The sequence below is a fragment of the Megascapheus bottae genome, chromosome 32 (assembly GCF_031878675.1).
Source record: "Megascapheus bottae isolate mThoBot1 chromosome 32, mThoBot2.hap1, whole genome shotgun sequence".
NCBI lineage: Eukaryota > Metazoa > Chordata > Mammalia > Rodentia > Geomyidae > Megascapheus > Megascapheus bottae.
In genome coordinates this window covers 10,505,082-10,518,518 of record NC_143540.1, presented here as the reverse complement: position 1 = coordinate 10,518,518, position 13,437 = coordinate 10,505,082, and the positions used below count along the sequence as shown (strand labels likewise).

The 13,437-nt window shown below is 49.2% G+C and overlaps 1 protein-coding gene across 1 annotated transcript in view; it reads right to left on the bottom strand.

Moving 5' to 3' along the window:
• Positions 1-2,250: 2,250 nt before the first annotated feature.
• Setd2 (SET domain containing 2, histone lysine methyltransferase) overlaps positions 2,251-13,437 on the bottom strand; it is a 69,947-nt gene continuing 58,760 nt past the window's right edge. The window contains exons 14-21 of the mRNA XM_090323449.1: positions 11,190-11,373; positions 9,218-9,881; positions 6,933-7,067; positions 5,889-6,028; positions 4,996-5,110; positions 3,686-3,766; positions 3,147-3,248; positions 2,251-3,042 (exon numbers count right to left, since the gene is read on the bottom strand). Of these exons, the coding sequence (XP_090179575.1) occupies positions 2,881-3,042; positions 3,147-3,248; positions 3,686-3,766; positions 4,996-5,110; positions 5,889-6,028; positions 6,933-7,067; positions 9,218-9,881; positions 11,190-11,373 (1,583 nt within the window). The 3' untranslated portion in view covers positions 2,251-2,880. The remainder of the gene's footprint in view (positions 3,043-3,146; positions 3,249-3,685; positions 3,767-4,995; positions 5,111-5,888; positions 6,029-6,932; positions 7,068-9,217; positions 9,882-11,189; positions 11,374-13,437) is intronic.

Below are 13,437 nucleotides of genomic sequence, written 5' to 3'. Positions count from 1 at the left end.
TGCCAGGCATGTGGGGGGGCAGGCAGTGCCAGTATAGTCTGGATGAAGAAAGCCTATTCCTTCAGCCTGCCCCAGGTTCTGGGCATAAATGTTGGTGTCACTGAGGCACAGGGTGAGAAAGTAGGGCATGGCTTATTGTGATGACTTAACGGGGTGGGGATAAAAAAGGAAGAGAAATTGTGTGTGGGAAGGAAAATGCAGGGACTAGTGAGGAAAAAACAATGGGTCTTCTCTCTGCTCAACCCCGTGAGAGTTCACAGTGAGAGTGGCCCGGATGGAAGAGCGACGGGGAAAGCTGATGATGAGTTTGCTACCCATGAAGCTGTGGCAGTGATGCCAAAAGACGGCCAACGTGAAGCACAGATACATAGAACTCTTTCTGAATTCAGTAACAGGGACCCGCCGTGGAGTTTATAGCAGTCAGGTGATGTGGGAAATGGGGGTGTCTGCTGCCCAGGCCACCTACAATGACCTAGAGAGCCAGTCAGCAAGCAGCTGCGATGGGTCCAGCTGTAGCAGTCAGGATGACACGGGAGGGTATGACCGGTTTTGTAGGAGCATTTGAGTTAATCGAATTTTCACAGGAAGCCAGTGAAAAGCAGTTTAGACTAGAGGAAGCCACTGGGCCTATTTTACACCATGAGTTTGTGAAATATAGATTTAAAAATTACATAGTATGGGGCCGGGAGTTTGGCCTAGTGGTAGAGTGCTTGCCTAACATGCACAACAACTCAGGTTCGATTCCTTGGTACCACATACATAGAAAAAAAAATCTGGAAGTGGTGCTGAGGCTCAATCGGTAGAGCTCTAGCCTTGAGAAAGTCCAAGGACAGTGCTCAGGCCTTGAGCTCAAGCCCAGGACTGGCAAGAAAAAAAAAAAAATTACAGTGTTTTCTCATGCAAACTTTTCTTCTAGCAGGTGACTATGGAATCAACTGAAACTTTTTTCATCCATTTTTCTTAACATTTTTTGCTAGTGTACTGCAGAGTGCTGTCATCCGAGTTCTAGTAGATGAAGTGTGTTCAGGTGGTTCTTCAACACCCCATGAACACACTGGAGACGTGTGCTTTTTGGAGATCTCGAAGGTGCTAGATCCCTAATCAAAGAGAAGCAGTGCCCATGTTTGTTCATTCTAGTTTATATTGCATTTTACTACCTTTTAGGTTAAGTTTTAAGTTTTTTTTAAAGTTAGTTTTGCAAATTGAGATACAATACTAATACTGTAGGAATTGGTGAGTGTTGGGGCCTGACCTCCATCTCTGAGGCCTGATTCTGGCTCAGCGGCCACTAAAGGGCTTTGACCAGGCATTCGGTCCTTTGCATACCTCTTTAAGCATCTCTGTGTACTGACTCGATTGAACCCCCCCCCCCCCCCGCAGCTTCACGGGTCTCGCAGCAGCTCAGGTCTCTCGCGCTTTCCTGCACTTGTCCTGCCCAGTACCTGAAAGCCCCACCCAGACCCTTAGTGGTAGCACAGAGGCCCTCTTCCTATTGGCTAGCTTCCCAGTTCCCACCTTCTCTTAACCCAACAGTATATAACTAATTGCCTGATGCAATAAAGAGAAGAGAGAACAGCAGATCAGATCAGCAGAGAGATGTGATGCGTTTTCATGGTTAACACTGCTTCTGACTCAGCGTGGTTTTTTCTTCCCTGGTAATTGGGGGAGGGCTGGGTCATTGATACCATCTCGCTGGGCTCCCGGGGGACTACAGGCTGGCCCTGTGTGTCCCTCCCCGTCCCCATGTTGCTGCCCCAGAGAGAAGCAACAGGTGAGGCCTTGATTTAAGGCTTTCTTTGTACTATGATTTCCTTTTGGGTGTGTTTGGCTAAATGAAACTTGTTCAATGTTTTGTTAACTGTTTTTTCTTAAAATAAAAAATCGTCCACGAAAACGAAAATAAAACAAAAAACGAGTAGGAGGGAGGAGAGCAAGAGGCAAGCTATGGGCAGGGAGTGTGGTCTAGCAGTAGAGTGCTCACCTACCATACACAAAGCCCTGGGTTGGACTCCTTGGTACCATGTGTACAGAAGCTGAAAGTGGGGCTGTGGCTTGAGCGTGAGAGTGCTAGCCTCGAGCAAAAAGAATCTCAGAGGCAATGCCCAGGACCTGAGTTCAAGCCCCAGGACTAGCATAAAACCAAAACCAAAACCCCTCATTCTGTTCAGGAGCGTGGCAGCACACGTCCTCTCCCTGTTCCTCCATACACAAGTACAGAAGGGCTTCGTGAACTCTCAGGGAACACACAGACCAAGTTCTTGAATTGATTTTATTTTTTACATAAAAAGTTCAGTAAAAATTGGATAAAGTAAAGTGATTTGAAGCAAGTAAATCAATCTTATCAACATAGCACAAGGCTGGCCAAAACCACAAGGCAGCCTGCTTTGGAATATTTACATGATAACAAATTAAACCTTGCAGGAGAACTGAAAACCGTCCTTACAAAGTTTTCCTGTGATCCTAGCACATAGAGGCTAAAAGCAACACACACACAAAAAAAAGAAAACCAAACAAAAACTAGGGGCGGAGGGGAGGGAGAAAACAAATTATGTTCAATATATTCACATATACATTAAAATATAATACAGACGGTCAGGGTCAGGGGCGTTGGGTGGGGACACGCACAAGTTTGTGCGCCGACAGCACCGCCGAGGAGACCCGGGTCCTGGGCCAGGGGTCGGGTCAGGCCAGGGCGTCCCCTAAAGGGGGGTCATCTCCAGTGGCCTCTGACTGCTCCTCTCCTTGTCACGTCCCACTCACGACTGGGGGGCGATCTGGATCTGGAGCTCAGGTGTTGTGGGTTCAGGCCACCGGAGCAAGGCAGAGGCAAAAGCATGTTCTCCACCCTGGAATCCGGGCCTCCAGCCCGGGCTTCTGCGATCACTCGAACTCCGTGTCCTCTTTGGGTTTGTAAACGGCCCCAAACTTCTGCATGTACTTCTTGATGTACTCCTTGGTTTTGTGTTTCACGTTCTCGTTGCACTCCAGGTCCTCGGGGTTCTTACAATACTTCAGCTCCTTGTTCATCACACCATGAGTCAGCTGCGCAGAAGACACAGAAGAGGGATTAGGAGGTGTGCGGGGGATCCCCTGGCCCCTCTCAGCCACACCGGGCTTGGTGTCCCCCGCCCCGTTCCTCGAGGTACCTTGCGAGCCAGGTGCTTGAAGTCCTCGGTGGTGGTGATCCTGCCCGCTTTGCAGTCGGGCTTCCGGTAGGGGTTCAGGCACTGGACGATGAACTGAGACATCTGTGGGCAGAGGCAAGAGTGGGCGCCGCTCAACCTGAATCTGGAGCAGGGAGCCCGGAGCCACCCGGCCTCACCCCCCCCCAACCCCCCGTGCTGCTGCCGGTGAGATGGCGGAGACAAGGATCCCGCCTCAGTCCCAAGAGGGAATCGGGGCTGAGGGTGGTGAGGGCAGAGTGGGGGGCAGAGAGGGGCAGAGGAGACGCTGCCGCTTCAGGAACCTGAGCTAGCCATGCAGCCTGCAGAAATGATTTCCTCCTGGCCGGGTACCGGCGGCTCACACCTGTCATCCTAGCAACTCAGGAGGCTGAGATCTGAGGATCACGGTTCAAAGCCAGCCCAGGAAAGAAAGACTCCTCACTCCAAGGGACTGCCCGAAAACCAGAAGCCGGAGAGCTCAGAGACGGCGCCCGGCCCGGAGTTCAAGCCCCACAACCCACCTCTTTGCGGAACACTTCTTTGCTCTTCTTAGCTAGCTCGCTGGAGGTGTCCGCTTCTGCTGTCTTGGGCTTTTTCGATGTCTACGAAAGGAAAGAACATGGATGCTCACGGAAAAGTCAGGTTAGCCACGTCCACCTGTCCCATGCCTTTTTTCCCCTGCTGGCCAAGTTCTGGGTCTTTAAAAACAAAACAACAAAAGATAACGAGAATCCACTAGGAAGCCCTGACTCAAAGAACAGGGCCTGGAACGGAGCTGATGCTCCAGAACCCACTTCCGTGCTCCGTACTGCACATTCCCAGTACTGGATCCCCTTTCCCTCCCAGCCCGAGCCACGCGGACTGGAGAAGACGGTGCGCGCACACCCGAGACACGCCCACCCGAGAGGGTGACCTCTAGTTCAGGAAGGAGGGCTGAGGGCCCTGGAGGGGAGGGAGAAGTCGACCGGAGGCACAGAAGATGGAAAGATGACAGCCAGACGCCTGAGAAAACGGCTTCCTTGGTTGGATAAGGAAGAGGGAGACTCCACCTGACTGCCTTTCCTCGCTCGCCTTCCATCCTCTCAGCCACCTCCACCCACATCCCATGTCAGATGGAGCAAGAATTGTCTCAGGTGGATGACGGGCGCCACTTACCGGACATTGCGGGAATAGCAGCATCGGAGAAGATACATGCCTGCTTGTACCAAAACCATATAGGCTGGCTAGGGTGAGCTTAGGAGGTGGGTCAAGCCTGCCACCTCGTGGATGGTGACAGAATAGCAGCGCTCGAGCATTTCAAAATGCTCCTAAGGCTTTTTGGGTTTTGGTTTTTTTTTTTGGCACTCTTGGTGAGGCCAGTGGCTCTCGACTATAAATTCAGCTACACGGGAGGATGTGTCCAGGGGATCCTCCTTCAAAAGAAGGCCAGCCCGGGGAATAAAAGTCTATGAGATGTCATCTCCAAAAGAGTCAGCCAAAAACTGGGTTGGAAGTATGGATCAAGTAGTAGAGTTGCAGCCAAGTGTCAGCCTGAGTTCAAGTCTCAATCATGGCAAACTCCCCCAAATTTCCAAACTTTTCCTCAAACTCATAGTCCAAATATGACTTTCATTCGAGTTTCTCGGTGTAGATGTGCCCGGCATCCTTCGTGAAAACTATAAAACAGGGCCGGGAGTGTGGCCCAGTGGTCGAGTGCGCCTGTCTAGAGAAAGCTCAAGCCGGGTAAAAAAAAAAAAAAACAGAAAAAGAAAAGAATCCCAAGACTGTCATGACTGCCAATCTTACAAAATGGCAGTCTTTGGGGCGACCGTGAAGGGTGAGTCACACTCACCTTCGTGGGGTTTTCATCGTACGTGGGGGTTCCCAGGTCCATCTCAGCCTCGTGTTCAAGGCTGGCATCATCGCCGGGGCTTTCCCAGGAAGGAGGAGGATCCCACTGAGTCTGCCTAGAAGAAGGTGAGAGATGGCAAGCTGTCACGGGGAGGAAAGAGCCCCAGCCCACCTGGGTCCAAGAGTACAGCACGCAAGGGGCAGAAAATGGGTTGACGCTGTGAGGTGAAGACGCACCGCCGTGACTGACCCCTGACCCTTGGTTTTCTTGCTGTCATGGGGCTTGAACTCTGGGCCTGGACACTGTATCTGAGCTCTTCAGCTAGGGGCTACCGCTTTACCCCTTGAGCCACAGCCCCACTTCGCATTTTCTAGTGATGAACCGGAGATAAGAGTGTCACAGACTTTAGTGCCAGGGCTGGCTTTGAACCATGGTCTCAGATCTCAGCCTTCCGAGTAGCTGTGTTTCTGTGAGCGGTGACAGCGGTCACATTGGCCAGGTAGGGAAAACGGCAAGAAAGCCAAACAGCCCACCAGGCACGGGGTGGTTCATGCCTGTAGTCCCAGCTGCTCAGGAGGCTGAGATCTGAGGACCTCGGTTCAAAACCACCCCGAGCAGGAAAGGCTGTCAGACTCATCTAATAAACTACTCAGAAAAAGTAGGAAGCGGCACTGTGGCTCAAGTGGCAGAGTGCCAGCCTTGAGTAGAAGCTCAGAGACGGCGGCTGGGTCCCGAGTTCGAGCCCGAGACGGAACGAAAACAACACAAAACAAAAACATCTTTGTCTGCCCATTGCTGATGCAACGTCCCAGACACAGGATGGAGCAAAGAAGGACAGAGTCGCCTCTGTGGGTGCAGGGAGGGGGGGGGACATGGCCACACGGCCCTCTTACCTCGTGATCACATGGTAGTAGTAAATCTTCCCTTCGGGATCTCGAGCCGTCTTCCAGTTGGGAGGTAACACAATCGTTTTCGGTTTGGGAGGAGAGGGAGGTGGCAGATCCAGGAGGTTATTCGTCACAACTGTTTCGGGCTAAAACACACACGCACACACAGAGAAAACCCGCGTGCCTTGTAAATCGGCACTCAAGTAAATGTGAAATACTTCAGTGGTCTTAAAGTCGTAAGTCCATCTGGTTATTTTTAAAAAGGTAAAGTATCACCTGAGCATAGCTGACAGGACAGAACATGTAGAGAGGCCTCGGGAATGATTAGAAAACAGACAGCTGTCGGGACGGAGGCATGGCCCAGCGGTAGAACACACTCGCCTATCACACACAAGGCCCCCGGTCAGATTCTTCACGTTGCACACACACAAAAAAGGCTGGAAGTGCTGTCGTGGCTTAAGCGGTAGAACTCTTCTAGCCTTGCAAAAAAGTGCTCAAGGGCAATGCCCAGGCCCTGAGGTCAAACCCCAGGCCTGGCAATGAAGTAAAATAAAAGCCACCCCCATTGTGTAAGACACTCAGTCTATAGTAGACACAGCCTATTAGATCCAAACAGTACAAGAGCAAGGACTCAATTGTTGCGTACCCAATACTATGGACATGGTATTAGATATACGAACTCAACTACATAGACATAAAAATCTAGGACTCTATAGATCTATGATATACAAACCCTCAGCTTAATTTCAATTATGCTCTAAAATCTAAGTGCCAGTGATTGTATATAGATTCCCTTCTTGAATACATGTTTGTTAAACATGTCATTCGAAATATGATGTAAAAATCAATGTAAATAAATTCTTTAATTAAAAAAAAAAAAACAACTCGATTCCCGTTGCTTCTGATCGGAGCCACGTCTCCGAGTCTAGTGACCATGGCTGTGAGAACCCACGGAACAGGACGGGGCGTGAAAACGGAAGAAGAGAAAATCTTCCAAAGATCACACAAACAGCCGACCCGAGTGTGTGTGTCCCCAGAAATGCTACTTACTGGCCGTAAGGCCTGAGGCTGCCCTGGTGCGACAATGGTGGCGACAGCGGTGGTGGGCTGAACTACCGCTCCTTGCGGGTGTGCCGTGAATATCTGCTGTCCCTGGAGGTACTGAAGACTCGTCTGGGCGTAACTCTATAGAAAGAAAGCCACGCGTGATGTACAGGCAGTCACTGCCTTGATGCAATCTTACCGAGGAAGCACCGTTAGTCTCTACTAAACTTCTTATGACTGTATTTGGATAGGAGGCGTTGGGAAAAAACAAATTACTTAAAAAAAAAAAAATCCCTGCCAGGTGCTGGTGGCTCACACCTAGAATTCTAGCTACTCTGTGGGCTGAGATCTGAGTACTGTAGTTCAAACTCAGCCCAAGCAGAAAGTCCACGAGACTCTTAGCTCCAAGTAACTACCGAGAAGCCAGAAATGGCACCGTGGAGCAAAGCGGTAGAATGCTAGCCTCAAGCGCAAAGGCGCAAGGACAGTGCCCAGGTCCTAAGTTCAAGTCCCGAGATGCCCTCCTCCCGCTAATAAGACTGGTAATGATACTGATAATAACAAGTAGTATGAGAAGACCAGCCCCATCTGAGTTAATCCTTTTTTTCTTTTTGCCAGTCCCGGGGCTTGAACTCAGGGCCTGGGCACTGTCCTCCAGCTTTCTTGAGGTGAGCACTCTACCATTTGAGCCACAGTGCCACTTCCGGCTTTTTCTGCATATGCAGTGCCAAAGGATGGGACAGAGGGCTCTGTGTGTGCCAGGTGAGTGCTCTCCCACCAGGCCATGCTCCCCACCCCTCGAGGAATAATTCATTCATCAAGTGCTCTGGAACCCAGGGCCTCAGTCCGTCTGTCATGAAGCTTTCTTCCCAAACTAGAGATGAGTCATTTTTGAAAGGACACAGAAAACAGAGGGGAAAAGAATGAGTAATTCATTTACTGTTCTAGAACACCTTACGCTACACATAACATTTATCAATATAATAGATCCTAAACACATTTATTGAAATCGCTTTACATTCTAGGTGTTTAGGCACAGATATCTAGAAATAAATTCATTTATTTATTTTTGTGGGTCATGGGCCTTGAGCTGGCCTGGGCGCTGGCCCTGAGCTCTTCAACTCAAGGCTGCCGCCCTACCCTCAAGCCAAGCCACACTTCCCGTTTTCTAGAGGTTAAGTGGAAATAAAAAAATAAAAATCTCAGGTCCTTTTTTGCCTGAGTTGGCTTTGAACCTTGATTCTCAGATCTCAGCCTCCTGAGTAGCTAGGATTATAAGCATAGAAATAATTATTTCCCATTTACTTCTAGTCTGACTGCGAAGAAATTGCTGTCACACTCTATACTTTTTTTTGAGACAGGGTGACGCAATATGGCCCAGGCTGGCACTGAACTGGTCGGTCATCCTCCTGCTTCGAGCTTGGATAGAGCAGGAACTAGGATATGCTCCACCACAAAATTGCTTTTTAGGAGAAGGGAGGTTCTGACTGAGGGGCGGAGCTTCCTCCTCCCACTCCAGCCACGTTCCTGCTCCTTCTTCACATCTGTCCCTTCTCCACGGAACACCTCCCCCCAGCCAGCCTGGATCCTCCTCTTCCTCCTCACTCTTTCCTGTAGCGCCGGGACTGTGCTCCGGATTGCTAGAAGAAGTGTGTGTCCCGATTTTGAGAAGAACCACAACCAGGATGACATGTTATTTCTAAATTAAGTCAGGAGGCCAAGCATTCAAATTTACAAGGGAGAAAAAGAAGAAGAAGAAAAAAAAAAGCTACTACTCTGAAACCTCAAATTCTTCCCATGACAGACGCTGGGTTGTGACAAACTATTTGTGGGATGAGATCTTGCATTTGAGCGGAAAGCCGTCACATAGCTCTGGATAACTGCTTGACTGTCATTTCCCTGAAGACCCTGAGCCAACCAGCGAGCCATGGAAACTGTGACACCACAACCCTTCCTGGCTTTAACTGCTAGGTTTGGGGGGAGGGAAGTATCTTAAATAAAATATATGTGGGGGGGGTGGCCTAGCGATAGGACACTTGCCTAGCATGCACAAAAGCCTGGGTTCGATTCCTTGGGATTACATTGACAGAAAAAGCTGGATGTGGTGCAGTGGTGGTATGACTCAAGTGGTAGAGTCATAGCTTTGAGAAGGCTCAAGGACAGTGCTTAAGGCCTGAGTTCAAACCAAGGACTGGGGAAACACACACACACACACACACACACACACACACACACACACACACACTCAGGCACAGACTTGAAGGCTGAAAAGAGGTGGCGGGATTGGTTACCTGGACAATTGGTGGGGTCGTCTGGGAGTAGGGTGATGTCACACCATAGACAGGGGGACAGGTCTGTCCTTGGTAATATATGGCGGCTTGAGACTGTGCAGGAGAGTACTGCTGCTGTACAGTGACGGACTGTTGGTTTGAGTCCCAAACACTATAATTCTGTCCCTGGACTGGACCTGGGGTCGCCACTGGCATAACAGCCACGCCTGAGTCCTGGTGTACCACACCATCCGTGGGGGCCACGTATTGTGAACTGGACACTTCCACGGGGGCCGCCACATGTGGCACCACTGGCGGAGGGGCGGCAAGAGGCTCTGTGGAATGTCCTACCAAGGGCTGGGTGTGGTCATAGGGGGCGGGGGAGCACACGGGGTCCATGCTGGGCGTGGGCAGGAGCACCTTCCCGGCATTGGGGTTGCTGGGGTCCACGTAGGCCTGCATGGGGTAACCCGGCGGGTAGCCAGCGAAGGGGTGATGGGAGGCGTTATAGCCCAGAGAGTCATAGGGCAGAGGGGACGCGATCCCCAAGGTCTGCATCTGCTGCTGCTGTTTCTGAGCCTCCCGCTGGGCCACTTCTTGTTCGAATAACTTCCGGCGCTCTTCCGTGGAGAGTTTATTGCGGTCTTTGATTCGAACTTTCTTTTTAGAAGTCGGGGTGTCGTACCTAGAAAGAGAGCAGTTCGGACCCACACGGCAGAGCACGGATCAACGTGAGGTCGCTGAAATACGTTAACACCACGTCCACAAACCTCTCTGTCACAGTGGGTCTGATCAGGCATCAGTTAAAAATCATACTCAAGCTGGGTGCCAGTGGCTCACACCTGTAATCTTAGCCACCCGGGAGGCTGAGATCTCAGGATCCCAGTTCGAAGCCAGACAGGATATCTGTGAGACCCATCTCCAAGGAAACACCAAAAAAGCCAGAAGTAGAACTGTAGCTCAAGTGTTACAGCGCTAGCCTTGAGCCAAAAAAGCTTAGGGACAGATGGTACATGGTCCATGAGTTCAAATCCCAGGACCGGCACAATGTAAAAAACAAACAAAATCATACCAAAAAGTAGTGAACGATGTGCCAAGGCTCTGTTCTCTCACTGGCACCACATACACCCACAATGTGAATTCTACAGATACTAAAGATATATAATAGCATCGTATTGTTCCTTATCGTTAAAGATGCTTCACAAACTATAAATTCTGAAATGTAAAAGGAAACCAAGCCAAATGCCAGTGGGTGCCAATGGCTCACACCTGTAATCCTAGTGTGAGAATCCAGCCTGAACAAGAAAGTCCACGAGACTCTTATCTCCAATTTATCTCCAATTAACAACCAGAAAACTGGCAAGTGGGATGGCTCAAAGTGGTATAATACTATCCTTGCACGAAAAAGCTCAGGGACAGCACCCAGGCCCCACATTCAAGATGTCTGACAAAGGAAGGACTAAGGACGACAGGTGGCAGAAAGAAATAAAACTGAAAATAAAGTGTCGCGGGACCAGAAATAACCCACTAGTAATCTAATTCAGTGTTTCTAAGGCCTGGGGTATGGTTTTTGGGAGATGTGCTCTGAAGAGTTAGCCGTCTGGAGCCAGGCACCGGTGGCTCACATTTGTCATCCCAGCTACTCCAGAGCTGAAATCTGAGGATCGCAGTTCAAAGCCAGCCAGGACACCAAAGTCTCCGAGACTCTTATCTCCAATTAATAATCAGGAAACCAGAAGTGGGGCTGTGGCTCAAGTGGTAGAGAACTAGCCTTGAACTGAAGAGTTCAGGGAAAGCACCCAGACCCAGAGTTCAAGAACACCCCCGCTGCCACCACCAAGAAAAATCAAGTCATTTGGAAGACAGAGTTGAAATTCAAAAAGATCAAAAGCCATTCAGGTATGCAGAGAGCCAGAAGCAGGCCAGGAGGGCCAAATGCACCTTAACTTAGGTACTCTCTCATGTCCCCAGAAAAGAAAAACTCATTTCTTACCTGTCATCTGACCTTTTAGTTCCCCGCTCATAGGCGGAAGCCGGTGGTGAAAGAGAACCCCTTCGTTTCCTTTTCTCTTTATTTTGAGTTTGTTTGTCTGGGTCTCTTTCTCTTGACCTGTTGGGAGTCTTCGGGGCAGTCGTTTGATCTCTGAAGGCAACAACATCCCTTCCTCGATCAGTTCCTAGGGGGAAAAGAGGTTTTAAAGCTTATTTGGTAGATGTTTTTCCTGCATTGTAATAGTGTATAGGCAATTACAGCAATTGTCACCTAAAACTTTATTCAAGAAATAGACCTTTGGGGGCCGGGAAGGTGGCTTAGTGGTCGAGTGCTCGCCTAGCATTAGTTTGATTCCTCAGAAAAAGCCAAAAGTGGTGCTATGGTTTAAGAGGTAGAGTGCTAGTCTTGAGTGAAAGACTCTCAGGGACAGTGCTCTGGCCCTGAGTTCAAGCCCCAGGACTGATACAAAGAAAAAAAAGGAAAAAATGAAATAGACCTGTACACTCTTCCTTCATCCACCTCGCTGAGCTGGGATGACCCAGGCTCCCATGTGTGTTCGCTTTACTTATTCTCTTCCACAAATGCTCTTTTGTTCTCCCAAGTCTCAGTGAAAAGTCTTTTCATGGGGCCAGAGCATAGCCTAAAGGTAGAGTGCTCGCCTAGCATGCACGAAGCCCTCGGTTCGATTCCCTGGTACTACACATTCAGAAAAAAACAAAAGTGGCGCTGTGGCTCAAATGGCAGAGCACTAGCCTCGAGCGAGTGTCCAAGAATGGTGCCCAGGCCCTGAGTTCAAGTCCCAGGACTGGCAAACAATAAAGTCTTTTAAGACATTTCCAACAAGTTCTATGAGCAAATGCATGTCAGATTTGCCTGGTATACGGTAGGTAGCAAGGTCTATTTACCTTGTCAATGCAAAAATGTAGGAGTCAGTTATGGCCATAACTCCTTGCTGGAGTGGAGAATACAGCTTTAATTCCAGCTACTATAGAGGCAGAAGCAGGAGGAAAAGCCTTTATTTATTTATTTTTTTTTTTTATGGGCCATGGGGCTTGAGCTCAGCCTGGGAGCTGTCCCTGAGCTCTTCAGCTCAAGGCTACCACCCTACCCTTGAGCCAAGCTCCATTTCCTATTTTCTAGAGGTTAACTGGAGATAGAGTCTCAGGTCCTTTGGTGCCCAGGCTGGCTTTGAACAGTAATCCTCAGATCTCAGCCTCCTGAGTAGCTAGGATTGCAAGTTTGAGTTACCTAACCTGGCTTGATTGATTGATTGATTGATTGATTGATTGATAGTCCTGGGGCTTGAGCTCAGGCCCTGAGCACTGTCCTTGGACTTTCTCAAGGCTAGAGCTCTACCACTTCAGCCACAGCACCACTTCTGGCTTTTTCTGTGTATGTGGTACCGAGGAATTGAACCTGGGTCTTTGTGCATGCAAGGTAAACACTATACTGGGCCAAACTCCCGGCCCCAGGAGGAAAAGCTAAAAAAAAAAGTATGTGTGGGGGGTTGGGGGTGGGGGACTGGGGACTAGGAGTTTGTTCTAGGGTTAGAGTGGCCTAGTTTAGAAAACCAAAGTAGTACTATGGCTCAAAGTGGTAGAAATTTATTCTTGAGATGAAAACTTAGGGACCAGAGTTCAAGCCCCACGACTGGCCCCCTGCAGCTCCCCCACAAAAGGACACTATTTTACAAGCAATGAGACTACAAAAGGAAAAACATTATCATTGTTTAAAACATGTATTTACTGTGGTACTGGGGACTGAGCTCAGGGAATTTAGTATGCTAGACAAGTACTTTTCTACTAAACCGTGTCTACCTCTAGCTAAAAGGAAAAATAGGTGTTAACTTAGAAAGTTATCAAAGCCAAAGATGAAGCTGGGTTCACACCTGAGGATCTCATGGATGAAAAACAAAAGTCCATGAAACTCTTACCTCCAATTAACCACAAAAAAGCCACTAGTGCGACTCAAATGGTAGCATGCTAGTCTTGACAGAAATAGCTCAGTGAAGCAGGGCCTGTGGCTCTCGCCTGTTATCCTAGCTACTCTGGAGGTTGAGATCTGAAGATCATGGTTCTAAGCCAGCCCGGGCACAAAAGGACCTGAGACTCTTATCTCCTATTAACCTCTAGAAAAAGGGGAAGTAGGGTGTGGCTCAAGGGTATGGTGGTAGCCTTGAGCTGAAGAGCTCAGGGACAATGCCCAGGCCAAGTTCAAGCCCATAACCCACAAAAAAAGAAAAAAAAAA